Source organism: Saccopteryx leptura, chromosome 3, assembly GCF_036850995.1.
Source record: "Saccopteryx leptura isolate mSacLep1 chromosome 3, mSacLep1_pri_phased_curated, whole genome shotgun sequence".
Classification (NCBI taxonomy): domain Eukaryota; kingdom Metazoa; phylum Chordata; class Mammalia; order Chiroptera; family Emballonuridae; genus Saccopteryx; species Saccopteryx leptura.
In genome coordinates, this window is record NC_089505.1 from 117,554,964 (window position 1) to 117,568,374 (window position 13,411).

Below are 13,411 nucleotides of genomic sequence, written 5' to 3' on the forward strand. Positions count from 1 at the left end.
CACTTGTAAAGCCAGGAGCTACGGCCAGGGCCACTATCAGAGCAGCCTGGCCCATGCAGGTTCGCATTGGATTCGGACAGTCGGTAAAGAAACAATGGAGCCACAAACTGGTGGGCCATAGTCTTTAATCCTAGCTTGCACCCGGCGGGCAAGTAAAAACACACACTGGGCTCCAAAACTCAATCACATTCAGTGCTCACAAAGCCACTGACTTATCCGAGTTTCCTAGAATCAAAGGTTTCTAGCTCACCAGCCTTATTCTCCTCAGTTCCCCATCTCCTTCCTTATCCCAGATACAAACTCTGTACAAACTGGCATCTCACTCAGCACTCCGCCATCTTGGCTGCTTTTCCTGGCCTACTCCACGTGGCCTCCTCCCGCTGCTGGCTCTACTCTCTCTGCTCTCTCATGCTAACCTCAGGAACCAAGAGCCCAAACTCTGTTCTGCCCCCATTTTATATTGTAGCTTCACAACCTCTTAATCCAATATACAAAATAGGGAAGTCTCTAGTAGAGTCACTTCTCTGAGGCATGATTGGATTGTACCACCCCACATCAAAAAGGGTGGGAAAGGCTTAATCCCAAAACCAAGCCCCAGGCTACAACGATCCACAGAGACACACATTAATATCACCTGGGCAACGGCCTCCACGTGGGCAGTGGCGCCATCTTTAACAAAGTGAGCATAATACATTTTGTCTGCCCAACACCACTCCTCCCCCTTCTCTCTCTCTCTCTCTCTCTCCCTTTCTCTCTCTCTCTCTCTTGCTCTCTCCCCGTCTCCTCTCTCTAAAAATCAATAAAGTTTTTTTAAAAAGGTGGGAGATAGAGTATCTGCCTCATAGGAGTAAGGATTAAACTCAATAATGTACATAAACTGTTTAAACACAGTAGTTAACAGATGGCCAATAAATGATACCCATTATTATTTTTATTATTGCTGCTTCACCTTTAAACGTATTCACACAATTCATTCAAGTCATTATTAGAGCACTGGATTGAATGGGTTTCAGACCTGGATTCCCACCAATTTGTGTGACCTCGGGCAAATCCCTTTCCTGAGCCTCCTTTTCTTTTCCTATAATATATGGGTATGTTGCCAGGATGGGGAGGATACGCCATGGTAGATAACACTAGCGGATCTCTAGAATTCCTGACAGCTCTAAAGTAAGGTGACCAATCGTCCTCCTTTAGAAGGACAGTCCCTCTTTTGTAAGTTCCATCCTCCCTCGAAGAGTGTCCTCCTACATGTCCTCCTTTTTGGAATTGGAAGACTAAGCTGTAAATGTCCATATTCGATCAAAGCAGAGTCGATCCATTGCATGTGATGTGACATATTTATATCCAAATGAGTACTTTTTTCTTACAATTATTATTAAAAATTAATAGGCATGTAAGTATAATTACAATATAAAATATTACAAATTTTTTTTTCTATTTTTTTTAAAGACTTTATTTATTCCATTTTTAGAGAGGAGAGAGAGAGAGAAAGAGAGAGAGGAGGAACAGGAAGCATCAACTCCCATATGTGCCTTGACCAGGCAAGCCCAGGGTTTTGAACCGGCAACCTCAGCATTCCAGGTTGATGCTTTATCCCATTGCGCCACCACAGGTCAGGCCTACAAATGTTTTTATTATGCATTTATCATATTATAGTGTATTATTGTTGCAATGAATAAAATGTTTCTTTTATTTACAATATTGTTTTCTTCAATTTATTTTTGTCCTTTTCATTGTAAAAAAGTTGGCCCCATGGGGGTAGGCCACAGTTGTCTCCCTGAGGGCAGTCCAACCTTATCTGCCAGATAGGCAGGTCTGAATCCTGATCCTTTTTCTTGACTATAAGGAATTCACCCCTTTCAGTCTCATTTTCTGTGCTGGTAAAACAATAAATAAAACAATTTTTTAAAACAAACACATATTTTATTTCTTTCCTAGCAGGGTTCCTACAGGCACCAGGCAAACAGCAGATGCACCCTATCTGGCCTTCTCTCTGCTCCTAAGCCTCACAACCCTTTCCCCGTCCCAGCCGTGCCCGCTGGCCGGCCACCCGCTGCCTTTTCCTTCTCTAAAGGGCTCTTGTGCTTTAGGTCGCTCCACAGAGTTCAGCACTTAAGTATCATAAGTAACAATGCACAAGCAAGATTTAAAGGTGAAGGGCGGGTGTGGGGAACCTGAGGAATGAATGGACGTGAACCTGGAAGTCGGAGGCAGCGCAAGTCCCTCCCCTCTAGCTTTGCGACAGTATCTCAGGGACCTGCCTAAGCCTCTCGACTACTCTTCAAATCACGCTCCACAGCTGGACTCTCGTGAGATCTGTGACTTGCCCCGGATGGCCCGCCCCCAGGGTCGTAGAGGCCAATGGGAGAATGGGACGGTTGCGACGGTTGGATTTTGAAGGAGCCAATGAGCGCTCGGAGCGGAGAGTTTAAGAATTGTAGGCCCTCAAGTCTAAGGTTGTCTGGAATCGCAACCTGCTCCAAGCTGACGGTGAGAAGCGGCTGAGCCCAGCCGAGGTGGAGCGGCAGCTGGCTGGCTCTGGCTGTGTGGCCGGCCTTCCCAGGGCACGGTCGCCTGTGTTCCTCCAGGGCTTGGCGGGCACCCACAACTAGGATCCCTGCCCCTCCGGACGCTTCGCTCCTATGGCGCAGTTTGTGTTCGATAGTGACCTGCATTCGCTGCTGCAGCTGGACACACCCATCCCCAATGCACCCCCTGCGCGCTGGCAGCGCAAAGCTAAAGAAGCCTCGGGGCCGGCTCTGTCACCCATGCGGGCAGCCAATCGATCCCACAGCACCGGCAGGACCCCGGGCCGAACTCCTGGTAAGTGGGGTGCGGCGGAACACGGGGAAGGAGAAGGAACGGTTGACAGCGGCCTACATGCCCCTGCCCCGGGAGCCCAGTCAGACTGTCTGGCTTCCCTCTCCCCGTCCCAGGCAAATCCAGCTCCAAGGTTCAGACCACTCCCAGCAAACCTGGCGGTGATCGCTATATTCCCCATCGCAGTGCTTCCCAGATGGAAGTGGCCAGCTTCCTCCTGAGCAAGGAGAACCACCCCGAAAACAGCCAGACGCCCACCAAGAAGGTATGTGTCCCAGAGGAAATGAAGGCAAGGGACCCATGTGTGCACTTTGTCAGCCTGCCTCACCACCACTTTTACCTGCCAGGAGCATCAGAAAGCCTGGGCTTTGAACCTGAACGGTTTTGATGTAGAGGAAGCCAAGATCCTTCGGCTCAGTGGAAAACCACAAAGAGTTCCAGAGGGTAAGTCCTTGAAGTTCATGTTCTTTGGGAAAAGGTGTTAACCCATCCCTAGGGCTGAGGAGAGAGATTCCTGTCTGCTGTTCCCACGAGGGTGTGGGAGGAGTGCTTATCTGGCCTTCCAGGCTAGGGGCCGGGGGAAGTGTCAGTTCTCCCAGTGTCTAGACTCACTCTGTTGCCACAGGTTACCAGAACAGACTGAAAGTACTCTATAGCCAGAAGGCCACACCTGGCTCCAGCCGGAAGACCTGCCGTTACATTCCTTCCCTGCCAGACCGGATCCTGGATGCCCCTGAAATCCGGAATGACTATTGTAAGTGAAGCCTGTTCCTTGTTGGGTGGATGGAAAAAGAGGGCCTGGGGACCACACAAACAACGAAGCTTATGTTCTTCCCTTTGCCCCTCTGACAGACCTGAACCTGGTAGATTGGAGCTCGGGGAATGTACTGGCTGTGGCATTAGACAACAGTGTGTACTTGTGGAGTGCTAGCACTGGTGACATCCTGCAGCTGCTGCAGATGGAGCAGCCCGGGGACTATATCTCTTCGGTGTCCTGGATCAAAGAGGGCAACTACCTGGCTGTGGGCACCAGCAGTGCTGAGGTGCAGGTGAGATCTTGTCCCTGTGCTGCAGCTCTATTGTTCCCCTGACCCTGGGAGCTTGCACAGCAGGAGGATGTTAATGCCGAGGCCTGATCTCTGACCGTAGTAATCCTCTCTCTCTCTCTCCCTCTCCCTCTCTCTCTCTCTCTCTCTCTCCCTCTCTCTCTCTCTCTCTCTAGCTATGGGATGTACAACAGCAGAAGCGGCTTCGGAACATGACCAGTCATTCTGCCCGAGTGGGCTCCCTGTGTTGGAATAGCTATATCCTATCCAGGTCTGTAGTTTTTGCTAGTCTGTTGCATAATCAGGCTATGATTTTTGCCCACTCTTGCAGACTATACACCTCTGAAGTGAAGTAACTCTGGTGGCATTTGGCACTACCACAGAACCTGATTCCCTTCTTCCTTCTTGCAGTGGCTCCCGCTCTGGTCACATCCACCACCACGATGTTCGGGTAGCAGAACACCATGTAGCCACACTGAATGGTCACAGTCAGGAAGTGTGTGGGCTGCGCTGGTCCCCAGATGGACGACATTTGGCCAGTGGTGGCAACGATAACTTGGTCAATGTGTGGCCTAGTGGTCCTGGAGAGGGGGGCTGGGTTCCCCTGCAGACATTCACCCAGCATCAAGGGGCTGTCAAGGTGAGAATGGAACTAGGCTAGGGCCTCTGCGGGTCCTCACCGATTACGTGGGGAATATTATGGGGAGAGGGGATGCTGAGATTGGACTAGGTTAACTTGGGACCCTTATAGCTCCTTGCCTAGTTCCTACTGACTCCACCTTTATCCCATCTAGGCTGTAGTTTGGTGTCCCTGGCAGTCCAATATCCTGGCAACTGGAGGGGGCACCAGTGATCGACACATTCGCATCTGGAACGTCTGCTCTGGGGCCTGTTTGAATGCTGTGGATGCCCACTCCCAGGTAGTCTTTTACCTATTCTAGCCTCTCACTCTCAGATGTGTTCTTATTATTCATAGTCTTCCTGCACAACCATATCCCCCTCAGTGGTTTTACCAGGTCCATCTGAGATTTCCAAACTTAATAAGTCAGCTCTCACTCAGGAGCTCCAGACCCTTATTTCCAATACTCTGTGGCTTATCTCCTACCCCCTGTCCTGTAGGTGGCACCACCCTAATATGTCCCAAATTAAACCTGTTACTTCCCTTGCCTCCCTAAAATGTGTTCCTTCTTCTCTTTTTTTTATTTTCCTACAGAGACAGAGAGAGAGATGGACAGGGACAGACAGACAGGAACGGAGAGATGAGAAGCATCAATCATTAGTTTTTCGTTGCACATTGCAACACCTTAATTGTTCATTGATTGCTTTCTCATACGTGCCTTGACCGTGGGCCTTCAGCAGACCGAGTAACCCCTTACTGGAGCCAGCAACCTTGGGCTCAAGCTGGTGAGCTTTTTGCTCAACCCAGATGAGCCCGCACTCAAACTGGAGACCTCGGGGTCTTGAACCTAGGTCTTCTGCATCCCAGTCCGATGCTCTATCCACTGCGCCACCGCCCGGTCAGGGCCTTCTCCTCCTCTTATATTTGAGTAGATTTCAGAAAGAAAGTCTGAAGAACTTTCTAGAATCCTTGATCCTTCTTACCTAGTTACCAAGATACCAGTTTTACCTCAGAATATTGTTCACATGTGTTTCCCTCCCCTTGGTCTCATCCTTCTTCCAGCAGAGGCCCAGTGCACTGGTCTCAGCATTCTTAGCTCCTCCAGTCTGTCCTGTGTATCATGGTCTGGGTGATACTGTCTTCCTTAAACCCTGCAAAGGCTCCCCGTAACCTATACCATATAACTCAAATCCATTAACATTTGAGGCCCTTGCTGGTACATCTCCCTGCAACTACTCCAGCTTCTTCTTCCATTCACAACCCTTCCCCCACCTTCATTCTATTAATAGATTTGGGCTTTTGAGGCAGAGTTCAAATTCTGACTCTGTCACCTACTAACTTTACTTGCATGTGATCTTAGGCAATTTGCTGAACTTTTCTGCTTGATTCCTCATCTGTAAAATAGATGACTGTAGCTCTCAAAGGGCTTTTGTTAGTACTATGGTTATTCAAGTCTGCATAGCACCTGGCAGGGTGCCTAACACTAGAATGGACTTGGTTCTGATTTGCATAGCATTGGCTCTGTGTTATGCTTACACCATCCCCTCTCCACAGGTGTGCTCCATCCTCTGGTCTTCCCACTATAAGGAACTCATCTCAGGCCATGGCTTTGCCCAGAACCAGCTGGTTATTTGGAAGTACCCAACCATGGCCAAGGTGGCTGAACTCAAAGGTAGGTACTAAATGAAAGAAGCCAGACACAAAAGACTACATATTATGTGACTGTGTATATGAAGTGTCCAGAAGAGGTGAATGCAGGGATAAACAGACTAAGGAGTGCCAGGGGCTGGAGGAAAAGGGTAATTAGTGACTTTCTTTCTGGAGTGATGAAAATGTTCTGGAATTATAGTTGTCATGATTGCACAACTTTGTGACTATACTAAAAGCCAATGAATTGTACACTTTAAAAGAATAAGTTTTATGATGTGTAAATTATCTCAGTAAAGCCGTTATAAAAAACAAAAATAAAAAAATTAGAGACCTGTAGTGTGTCTGTATTATGCGTTGCTCTCACTTTTTTCCCTCCTCATGCCCCAGGTCACACAGCCCGGGTCCTAAGTCTAACCATGAGTCCAGATGGGGCCACGGTGGCATCAGCAGCAGCAGATGAGACCCTACGGCTATGGCGCTGCTTTGAGTTGGACCCTGCACGGCGGCGGGAGCGGGAGAAGGCCAGTGCAGCCAAAAGCAGCCTCATCCATCAGGGCATCCGTTGAGGACCAACGCATCACTTCAGTTATTTGTTTGCTTTTTAAAATGTTTCTAATAAAGTCATGTCTCTTGCATGACCTCTGTCCCAGTGGCTTTCCCAAGGGGCTCCTCTCCTGTGTGAGGGCTAGAAACGTCCTTTCTATGGGAGCCTTGACCATCCCTCCTATTCCCAGAAGGGCTAGCAGGCTTTGTACCCCACCTCCTCTGTTTACACACACACACATACACAGAGCCTCAGTGGTTTCCTCTGTCACTTTTAATGAAGACCTAAGTGAGTGAGCAGCCTCCACAGGCTGTATTCCCAGGCCTCCCACCCACTCTGACCTGTGCGTTGGAAAGGAGGGATCCTGGGTCCACAGTGACAGATTATTGCTGACCTCTTCAGTGTGAGGAAAAAGGCCACGAGACCCTGGTCGGGGGCCAGCCCTGAGTGCTCCTCTCCCAAGTTTAAGGCAGGGAGGGGGAAGTAAGCGTCCAGCCCTTTCAGCCCCCAGCTCTTGAGTGGCAGAGGGCAATGAGGCCATGTCCCTGGGGCTGGCCGAGAGAAGTGGGTGAGGAACGGAAGCTGTGGTCCTGTGTACCAGCTGTGGGGAGGGGAAGGCTTGTCCCCTGCTCAGTCCTGACCACAAAAGCCCTGGTCACAGGGGAGGATAATGACAGATCCTGCCCAAGGTGCAGTCCTGAGGCACTTAGGTGGGCGCCTAGCTACAAAACGTTTCTCAGTTGGCCTTGACTTTGGCAGTACCTGGAGCTCCATTTTGCTGAACTGCACGGGGCAGCCGTTTGCCTTTGGTGTAAGAATGATACCAGAAGTTGGAGAAAAGTACAAAGAAGATGGTGCCGTACATCCAGATGAGGTGGATGATGACTGGGTACTGGTAGTTGCAGCTGGGCATGAAGTAGTACTGGGAGATGTGCAGCGAGACCAGGACAAACTGGATCTAGGATAGAGGAAGGCAAGGGTCAGAGGGAATACTGGGAGGACTGGTGGGAAAAGGGGTAGGTAGGGGAATTGGGTCATAAGTGAGAGGTTGGATAAAGGATCCAGACTAGGGATGTTGGCGGGGGGTTATAGATCAGGTCCAGGCCCCTTACCAGCTGAATGGCTGTCATATGCTTTTTCCACCAAAGGTAGGGCTGAGCCTTAGGGCCAAGGGCAGACAATCCATAATATAGATACATGATGACATGCACAGAGGAGTTGATCATGGCATGGAAAGAGCCCATTCCTCCTGTGCGTGGACAATTAACAGGGTTAGGAGAGTGGAGCCTCTGCTCCCTAGTGCCTGCCCTTCTTCCCTCAATGGCCTTCACCAGCTACCTGGGGCAATTCTTACTCCCCACCACCAGCTCCAGGGAAGCACTGAGTGATGGAAGACATGGAGGAAGGTCACTTGTCCATCTTTTTTCCGGAGAATAAAGATCACCTGAGAGGAGAGTGAGGAAAAGAGTTTCCAAGTCAGGGCCTCTCACTCCTTTCTCCCCATCCCAAGTTCTCTTATTTCATATACTCTCACCGTGTCCATCAGCTCAATGAACTTGGAGAAGAGGAAGAGCCAGGCTACTCGAACCATCTGCAAAAAGTCAGGGCAGTCTTAGGACCCCCCCCCCCACCCCACTACTAGAGCCTCCCAAAACTAGCCCCTGAGCAGAGGTCACACCCAAACTGCTCCTATCCTCAGGCTGCTTACAACCTAGCCCCAGCTCCTACTTACCCTCAGTGCCTCTGGGTTGTTGGAAAAGTCCACAGGGTCACAGCGCCAGGTGTAGCTACTCAGCCAGCCAGACATCAGGAACTAGGATGGGGTGTGGATTAGGCCACCAGAATTCCCTGCCCCCAATCCCTCCCGTTTTCTAGTTGAAGAAACGGATCTGAGCCTCTCTGGAAAGGAGATGCCATGCTCTGGCTCTAAGGTCTGCCCCTTATCCTGCCGGCAGGAATGAAAGCCTAGGCATCCCAGGGGCCCACCTCATAGACAATGTAGAGGGAGAGTGCCACCAATGAGAAGTTGTAGACAACCATGAAGCCACGCAGCTGGAAGGGCTTCCGATTGGCCATGATTCGAGGCCCAAGTGAGAGAACGAAGTACACATAAGTCAGAAGAATGGAGGTCATTAGCAAAGGGGACCCCATCAAAGGGTAGCCCAGTATCCGGGGATCTGTGAATAAGGATCAAAGGAATCAGGAAGTGTCACAGGGTTCAAAGTGTCCCCACCAGGTGTATAGATATGAGGTCAGGTCACAAAGGGTCAAAGGGGTTCATAGGGATTCTCCATTAGGAGACAGCCCTAGTTCCAGGGATCTCAGAGAAGGAGGGAGGAAGGACAGGTGGACGTGATCTTACCTCCAAGCTTCACCATCTCCTGGAACACATTCATAACAGCCTCCATCCTGGCTGATGACTCTGGGGAGGTTTGAAAGGTGGGTGTCAGCCAGGGCTGACTGTGTCCCCCCCATCCTACTTCTGACCCACAGACAGGACACAGACCAGACAAGACAACTCCCGATGCCTCACTGCAAAAAGGATATAACAGTGAGAGGAAGGAATTGCTGGGGACTAGGGGTAGGAGGAGGCAGTTTGACGGGGGCATCTGTTTCCCACACATCCTGCCTGCTTGGAAAGGGCTGTTCCGCCCTTCCTCTCCACACCTTCCTCTCCTCTCTTCACTCTCTGCTCTTCTCTGGAGAGTTTTACTTTGTAACTTCCCCATCCTCTTCCTCCACAAGAAAACTCTCAATTTTGATCTCTTTCTAGAAAGAGATCAAATTCCTTAACAGGGAATTCATCTCCAGAATGAACTGCCTCTCCCCTCCTCACTAAAGTCTCTCACCTCTCCAGCTCTGGGCCTTTCTTCTCTCCAGGGATCTTCCCCTTCAACTTCTCCTGGCCCATTTTGGGATGCTGGTCTCCTGGGACTGTCCCTTCCAAGACTCTCCTCTCCCCAGGGTCCCTCCTCTCCCCTTCCAGGGCTCTCACTTCCCAGCCCCTCCTGTCCATCCTTGTCCCTTCCCAGTCCCTCCTGTCCCTTCCCCCTCTCCCCAGCTGGGATACTCCCTAGGGCTCTCCTCTGCCCTCCTGGGTTCTCACCTCGGGCCTCTCAGCTCCTCTCCGGGGCTCTCCTCTTGCCCTTCCTCTCTGGGAGCCTGGCTCTTTGAGACTCCTGCCCTGGCAGCTCCACCTGTCTGACTAGATCTGGCAGCGCCCCGCCCTCCGCCCACCCCCGCTGCGCTGCACATGGGGTGGAGGGTGGGTCCAGGCCACAGGTCAGTGCCTGGAGGAGCAGGACCCACAAGGATTGAGAAAGCCAAGTAAAGTCGGGACTCACCACCCACCCAGCGTAGACCAGCCAGATGAGCTAAGAGTCTAGGTTTTGAACCACAAATCTGCATAGGCCCCAGCCCCAGCCCAAACCCTGACCCAAAGAGAACCACAGAAAACCCACACCCAGCATCTTCTAAACTAGCTATAAGTTCTCAGTTTGTCCTACTTAGAATGGGTACAATCACCCTTCTCTCCCAGGGAGGGGCAGGGAAGCCAGTGGCATGTGAGGAGGTGGGGAAGTGGGGGAGGTCTCAGGAATCTTCCCCTCCTTCAGGGAGGGGTCTAATGAACTAGGCCCTCTCCCCCTCAAAGCCTGAAGGAATGTCGGGGGAGGGCTCACTGGAACACAAAAGCCAGACCCAGGGGAGCCTGGGGCTCTGAGGCAGTCCCAGAGGGGCAAGGCAGTCCCTGAACAGCCTGGGCAGCAGATGCTCGGAGAGCTAGCATTCCAGTCGCCTGGTTCCTTCTATCCACAAAACAACTTGCGCAGGTACTGAGTGAAGAACACACCTTCTGACACATCCACTGGGGGGCTGCACACAAGTCCCTTACACACACTCACTGGGCACACATCTCAAAGATGCTCCCTCAGCCTCCATGTCAAGCCCCAATTGCCCCATCATACAGCCGGTGACAAACTCACCGATGGCTAGCACTCATATGCACACCCAGAGCCCACATACATCCTGCTGGCAACAGCTGCCCTCCTGACACATTACCCAAACAAGCCGCCAAGGACTCTGGCATGTATAGTTTCTAATACTCAGACTTGCTCCAAACTACAGTTACCCTAGTGAACGCACCTGAAACATCACACATCCTCCCTCATAGGGCCTGCATTACCACCTGCAAATGCTTATGCTCATACAGGACAGTCACAGATAAGTGTGGTCACATACATAAACTCATACACAGCACACTTAGCAGGGGATGAATATAAAAGCACCCGCACCACATGCAGACATACACCTGTCCTGGGTCAAGCATACAGATCTATTTTCACAGATGACAATCATCATTCCTTTCTTCATTCATTCATTCATTCATTCATTCACAATCATATTTTTTTGGTTGCCTAGTCTGTGGTAGGGCCTACCAAGGAAGGCGTAGCATGTGCTCTAACACAGTTCCTTCCTGACCCATGTGAGTTTGTCAGCTTGTTATCTCTCTCAACCACCACACACACGCGCGCGCACACATGCACCCTGGAGGTCAAGAGTGGATCAAGGCTTCTGAAAAGGACCTCTCTTCAAGCTTGAGAACCTGGGTGTGTCCCCGGGAAGGGAACTCAGTCCAGTCCTTCCTTCCTTTAAGATGGATGGAAGGGAAAAGGAGTCAGGCAGAGGAAGGGGAAGGGGGAGGAGGAGGAAAAGAAGGAGGGGAAAGGAAGGGGAAAGAGGGGAGAGGAGTAACATCAAAAGGTGGTGGAGCAAGGCCTAGGTTTTAGTAAATGAGGTCCATAAACGGGAGAGAGGTTGCTGGAGAGGCCCAGCCCCAGAGAGCTGGGACCTCCCACCCACTCTACCCCAGGAACAGCCTCGCCCACAGTCTGGGCAGGGCAGGGCAGGGCTGGGCCGGGCCAGCCAGGCAGGGGACCCGGGGCACGTGGAACTGCTGCCCAGGGAAGGTCCAGACTCACCAGTGGGGGGCCAGGCAGGCTGCAGTGGATGGCTCGGAGGGAGCAGGGCCAGAGAGAAGTCCCCAGGGCCAGCCTGCCTGCCACTTCCTCATCTGCTGGGCCGACTTTCTGTCACCAGAGGGGGAGGGGGCGGGCCGGGTGGGGGGCGCCTGCTGATTGGGCCTTCGGCTGAGGCGGGAGGGGCCGTCCAGCCTCGACTGGGCTCGGCCAGCAGGGCGGGAGCAAGGGCGGGCCGCCCGATCCCGGGGCAGGAAGCACGCCCAACCCTGACTCCCCACCCCTTCCCTCGGCATCACTCTGCCCGCCGCTGTCAGGTCGCGCGGCCTGGCCCTGGCCGCCCGAGTTGTACCCTGCTTCTTTCTGACATTCAATCCCTGAATGGCTTCATTCTGAGCCTTCTGGTGATTAATCTGCCAACACGACCCAGACATCTTATGTTTGCGGTAGGCCCACCTAGTTTAGGACCCTGGGAAAAGTTCCAGGGCCCAGCCCTTCCCTCGAAGAGCCCCTCTCTGGAGAGGGTGAGACCTGAGAGGTGGGCCAGAGTAGCAGGGAGGTCTCTGTCCGAGGGAGCAACTGGACATGGAAGCCTTCCCTACAACCCTGTAAATCTGGATGAACTCTAGCATTAGGAAGAGCTGAGAGCATTCCTGGCATGGAGGTGGGAAAACACAAGCGGCTGGGGCCCAGGCATTCTGCCCTGAACATACTCGGTTGGGGGCGGTATGGCCCGAAGTGCTGAGTACCAGGCTTCCCGGTGCACCCTTGTGACACGCTCTGCATGTGTGTGCTTTGTTTTCACTGTCTGTTTGATACTCCATGATATTTATTTTAAGAAAGCACTAAACTATAATAAAGTTAATTAATTTCCTTTTTATGAAAACACGCGCGCGCGCGCGCGCACACACACACACACACACACACACACACACACACAAGTGACCTGGGGCGGGAATAGTGAGTGAATCACTGGCTACATTGGCCTTCCAGGTAGTGAAAGGGAAAAACCAGAAGCGAAGCTGGCTGTGGCTGAATGGAATAGGTCTTGAAGGCCTAACAGGGCAGTTTGATTTTGTTGTTCTGGAAGCAGAGGAGAACCAGTGAAGATTTTTGAGGTTATTCTCAGGCTTATTTTATCAAATATTCATCAAATATTTATTAACCACCTACCATGTGCAAAGACTGTATTTGGCACTGGTGACACTTCAATAAATAACGCAGAGCTGTTCTGCATGGGGTTCAGCCAATAAGAGGGAACTGGAGGGAGACACACAGCCTGACCTACCTGTCAGTTGGAAAATATATATACATATATACATTACCTATCTGGCTTTCCCTCTTCCACACAGCTCCAACAGGACTAAATTCTTGGGGGTGAGGCCTAGGCTTTAGTGAAATGAAATCTTTATCTCCAGTAGCTCCTAGAATAGTGTTTTGCATATAATGATTCAATAACTGTTTATAGGATTGGATGATGTAAGTGTCAATAGAATACTAGAATTCAGATGAGATGGTGGTCTGGGAGAAATATGTTCATGAATGGTCAAATGTAGCTATTCAGTGTTAGAGGTAAGAGGTCAGAGCCAAAGTACACCTATGACCCAGGCCATCAGTACCTACCCTTAAAAGAAAAATGCAGTTGTGGTGCAGTTGAAAAAGCATCGACCCAGAACACTGAGGTTGCCAATTCAAAACCCCAAGTTTTCCGGTTCTAAGCACTGGCTCGTCAGTGCAGAGTCACTGGCTTGAACAG

At 51.1% G+C, this 13,411-nt stretch overlaps 2 protein-coding genes across 5 annotated transcripts; one reads left to right on the forward strand and one right to left on the reverse strand.

Annotated features, from left to right (window-relative positions):
• The first annotated feature begins 2,360 nt into the window (after positions 1-2,360).
• On the forward strand, positions 2,361-6,764 carry CDC20 (cell division cycle 20). Its single transcript, XM_066372148.1, has 10 exons — positions 2,361-2,823; positions 2,937-3,085; positions 3,168-3,264; positions 3,446-3,574; positions 3,673-3,869; positions 4,043-4,137; positions 4,278-4,506; positions 4,661-4,786; positions 6,040-6,157; positions 6,523-6,764. The coding sequence occupies exons 1-10, from the start codon at positions 2,643-2,645 to the stop codon at positions 6,699-6,701; spliced, it is 1,500 nt and encodes a 499-aa protein (XP_066228245.1). The 5' UTR covers positions 2,361-2,642; the 3' UTR covers positions 6,702-6,764.
• Positions 6,765-6,933: 169 nt separating this feature from the next.
• On the reverse strand, positions 6,934-11,779 carry ELOVL1 (ELOVL fatty acid elongase 1). Of its 4 annotated transcripts, none has more exons than XM_066376055.1 (8): positions 11,659-11,779; positions 9,042-9,101; positions 8,666-8,856; positions 8,412-8,492; positions 8,214-8,270; positions 8,018-8,123; positions 7,792-7,928; positions 6,934-7,637 (listed from the first exon to the last, which is right to left on the reverse strand). In XM_066376055.1, exons 2-8 carry the CDS (start codon positions 9,085-9,087, stop codon positions 7,416-7,418), a joined length of 840 nt encoding a protein of 279 aa, XP_066232152.1. In that variant the 5' UTR covers positions 9,088-9,101; positions 11,659-11,779; the 3' UTR covers positions 6,934-7,415. The 4 variants fall into 4 exon arrangements, with proteins under 4 accessions (XP_066232152.1, XP_066232150.1, XP_066232153.1 ...); XM_066376053.1 differs by having other exon boundaries at positions 9,042-9,211; positions 11,659-11,770; XM_066376056.1 differs by lacking the exon at positions 11,659-11,779 and adding an exon at positions 9,786-9,882.
• Positions 11,780-13,411: the final 1,632 nt, after the last annotated feature.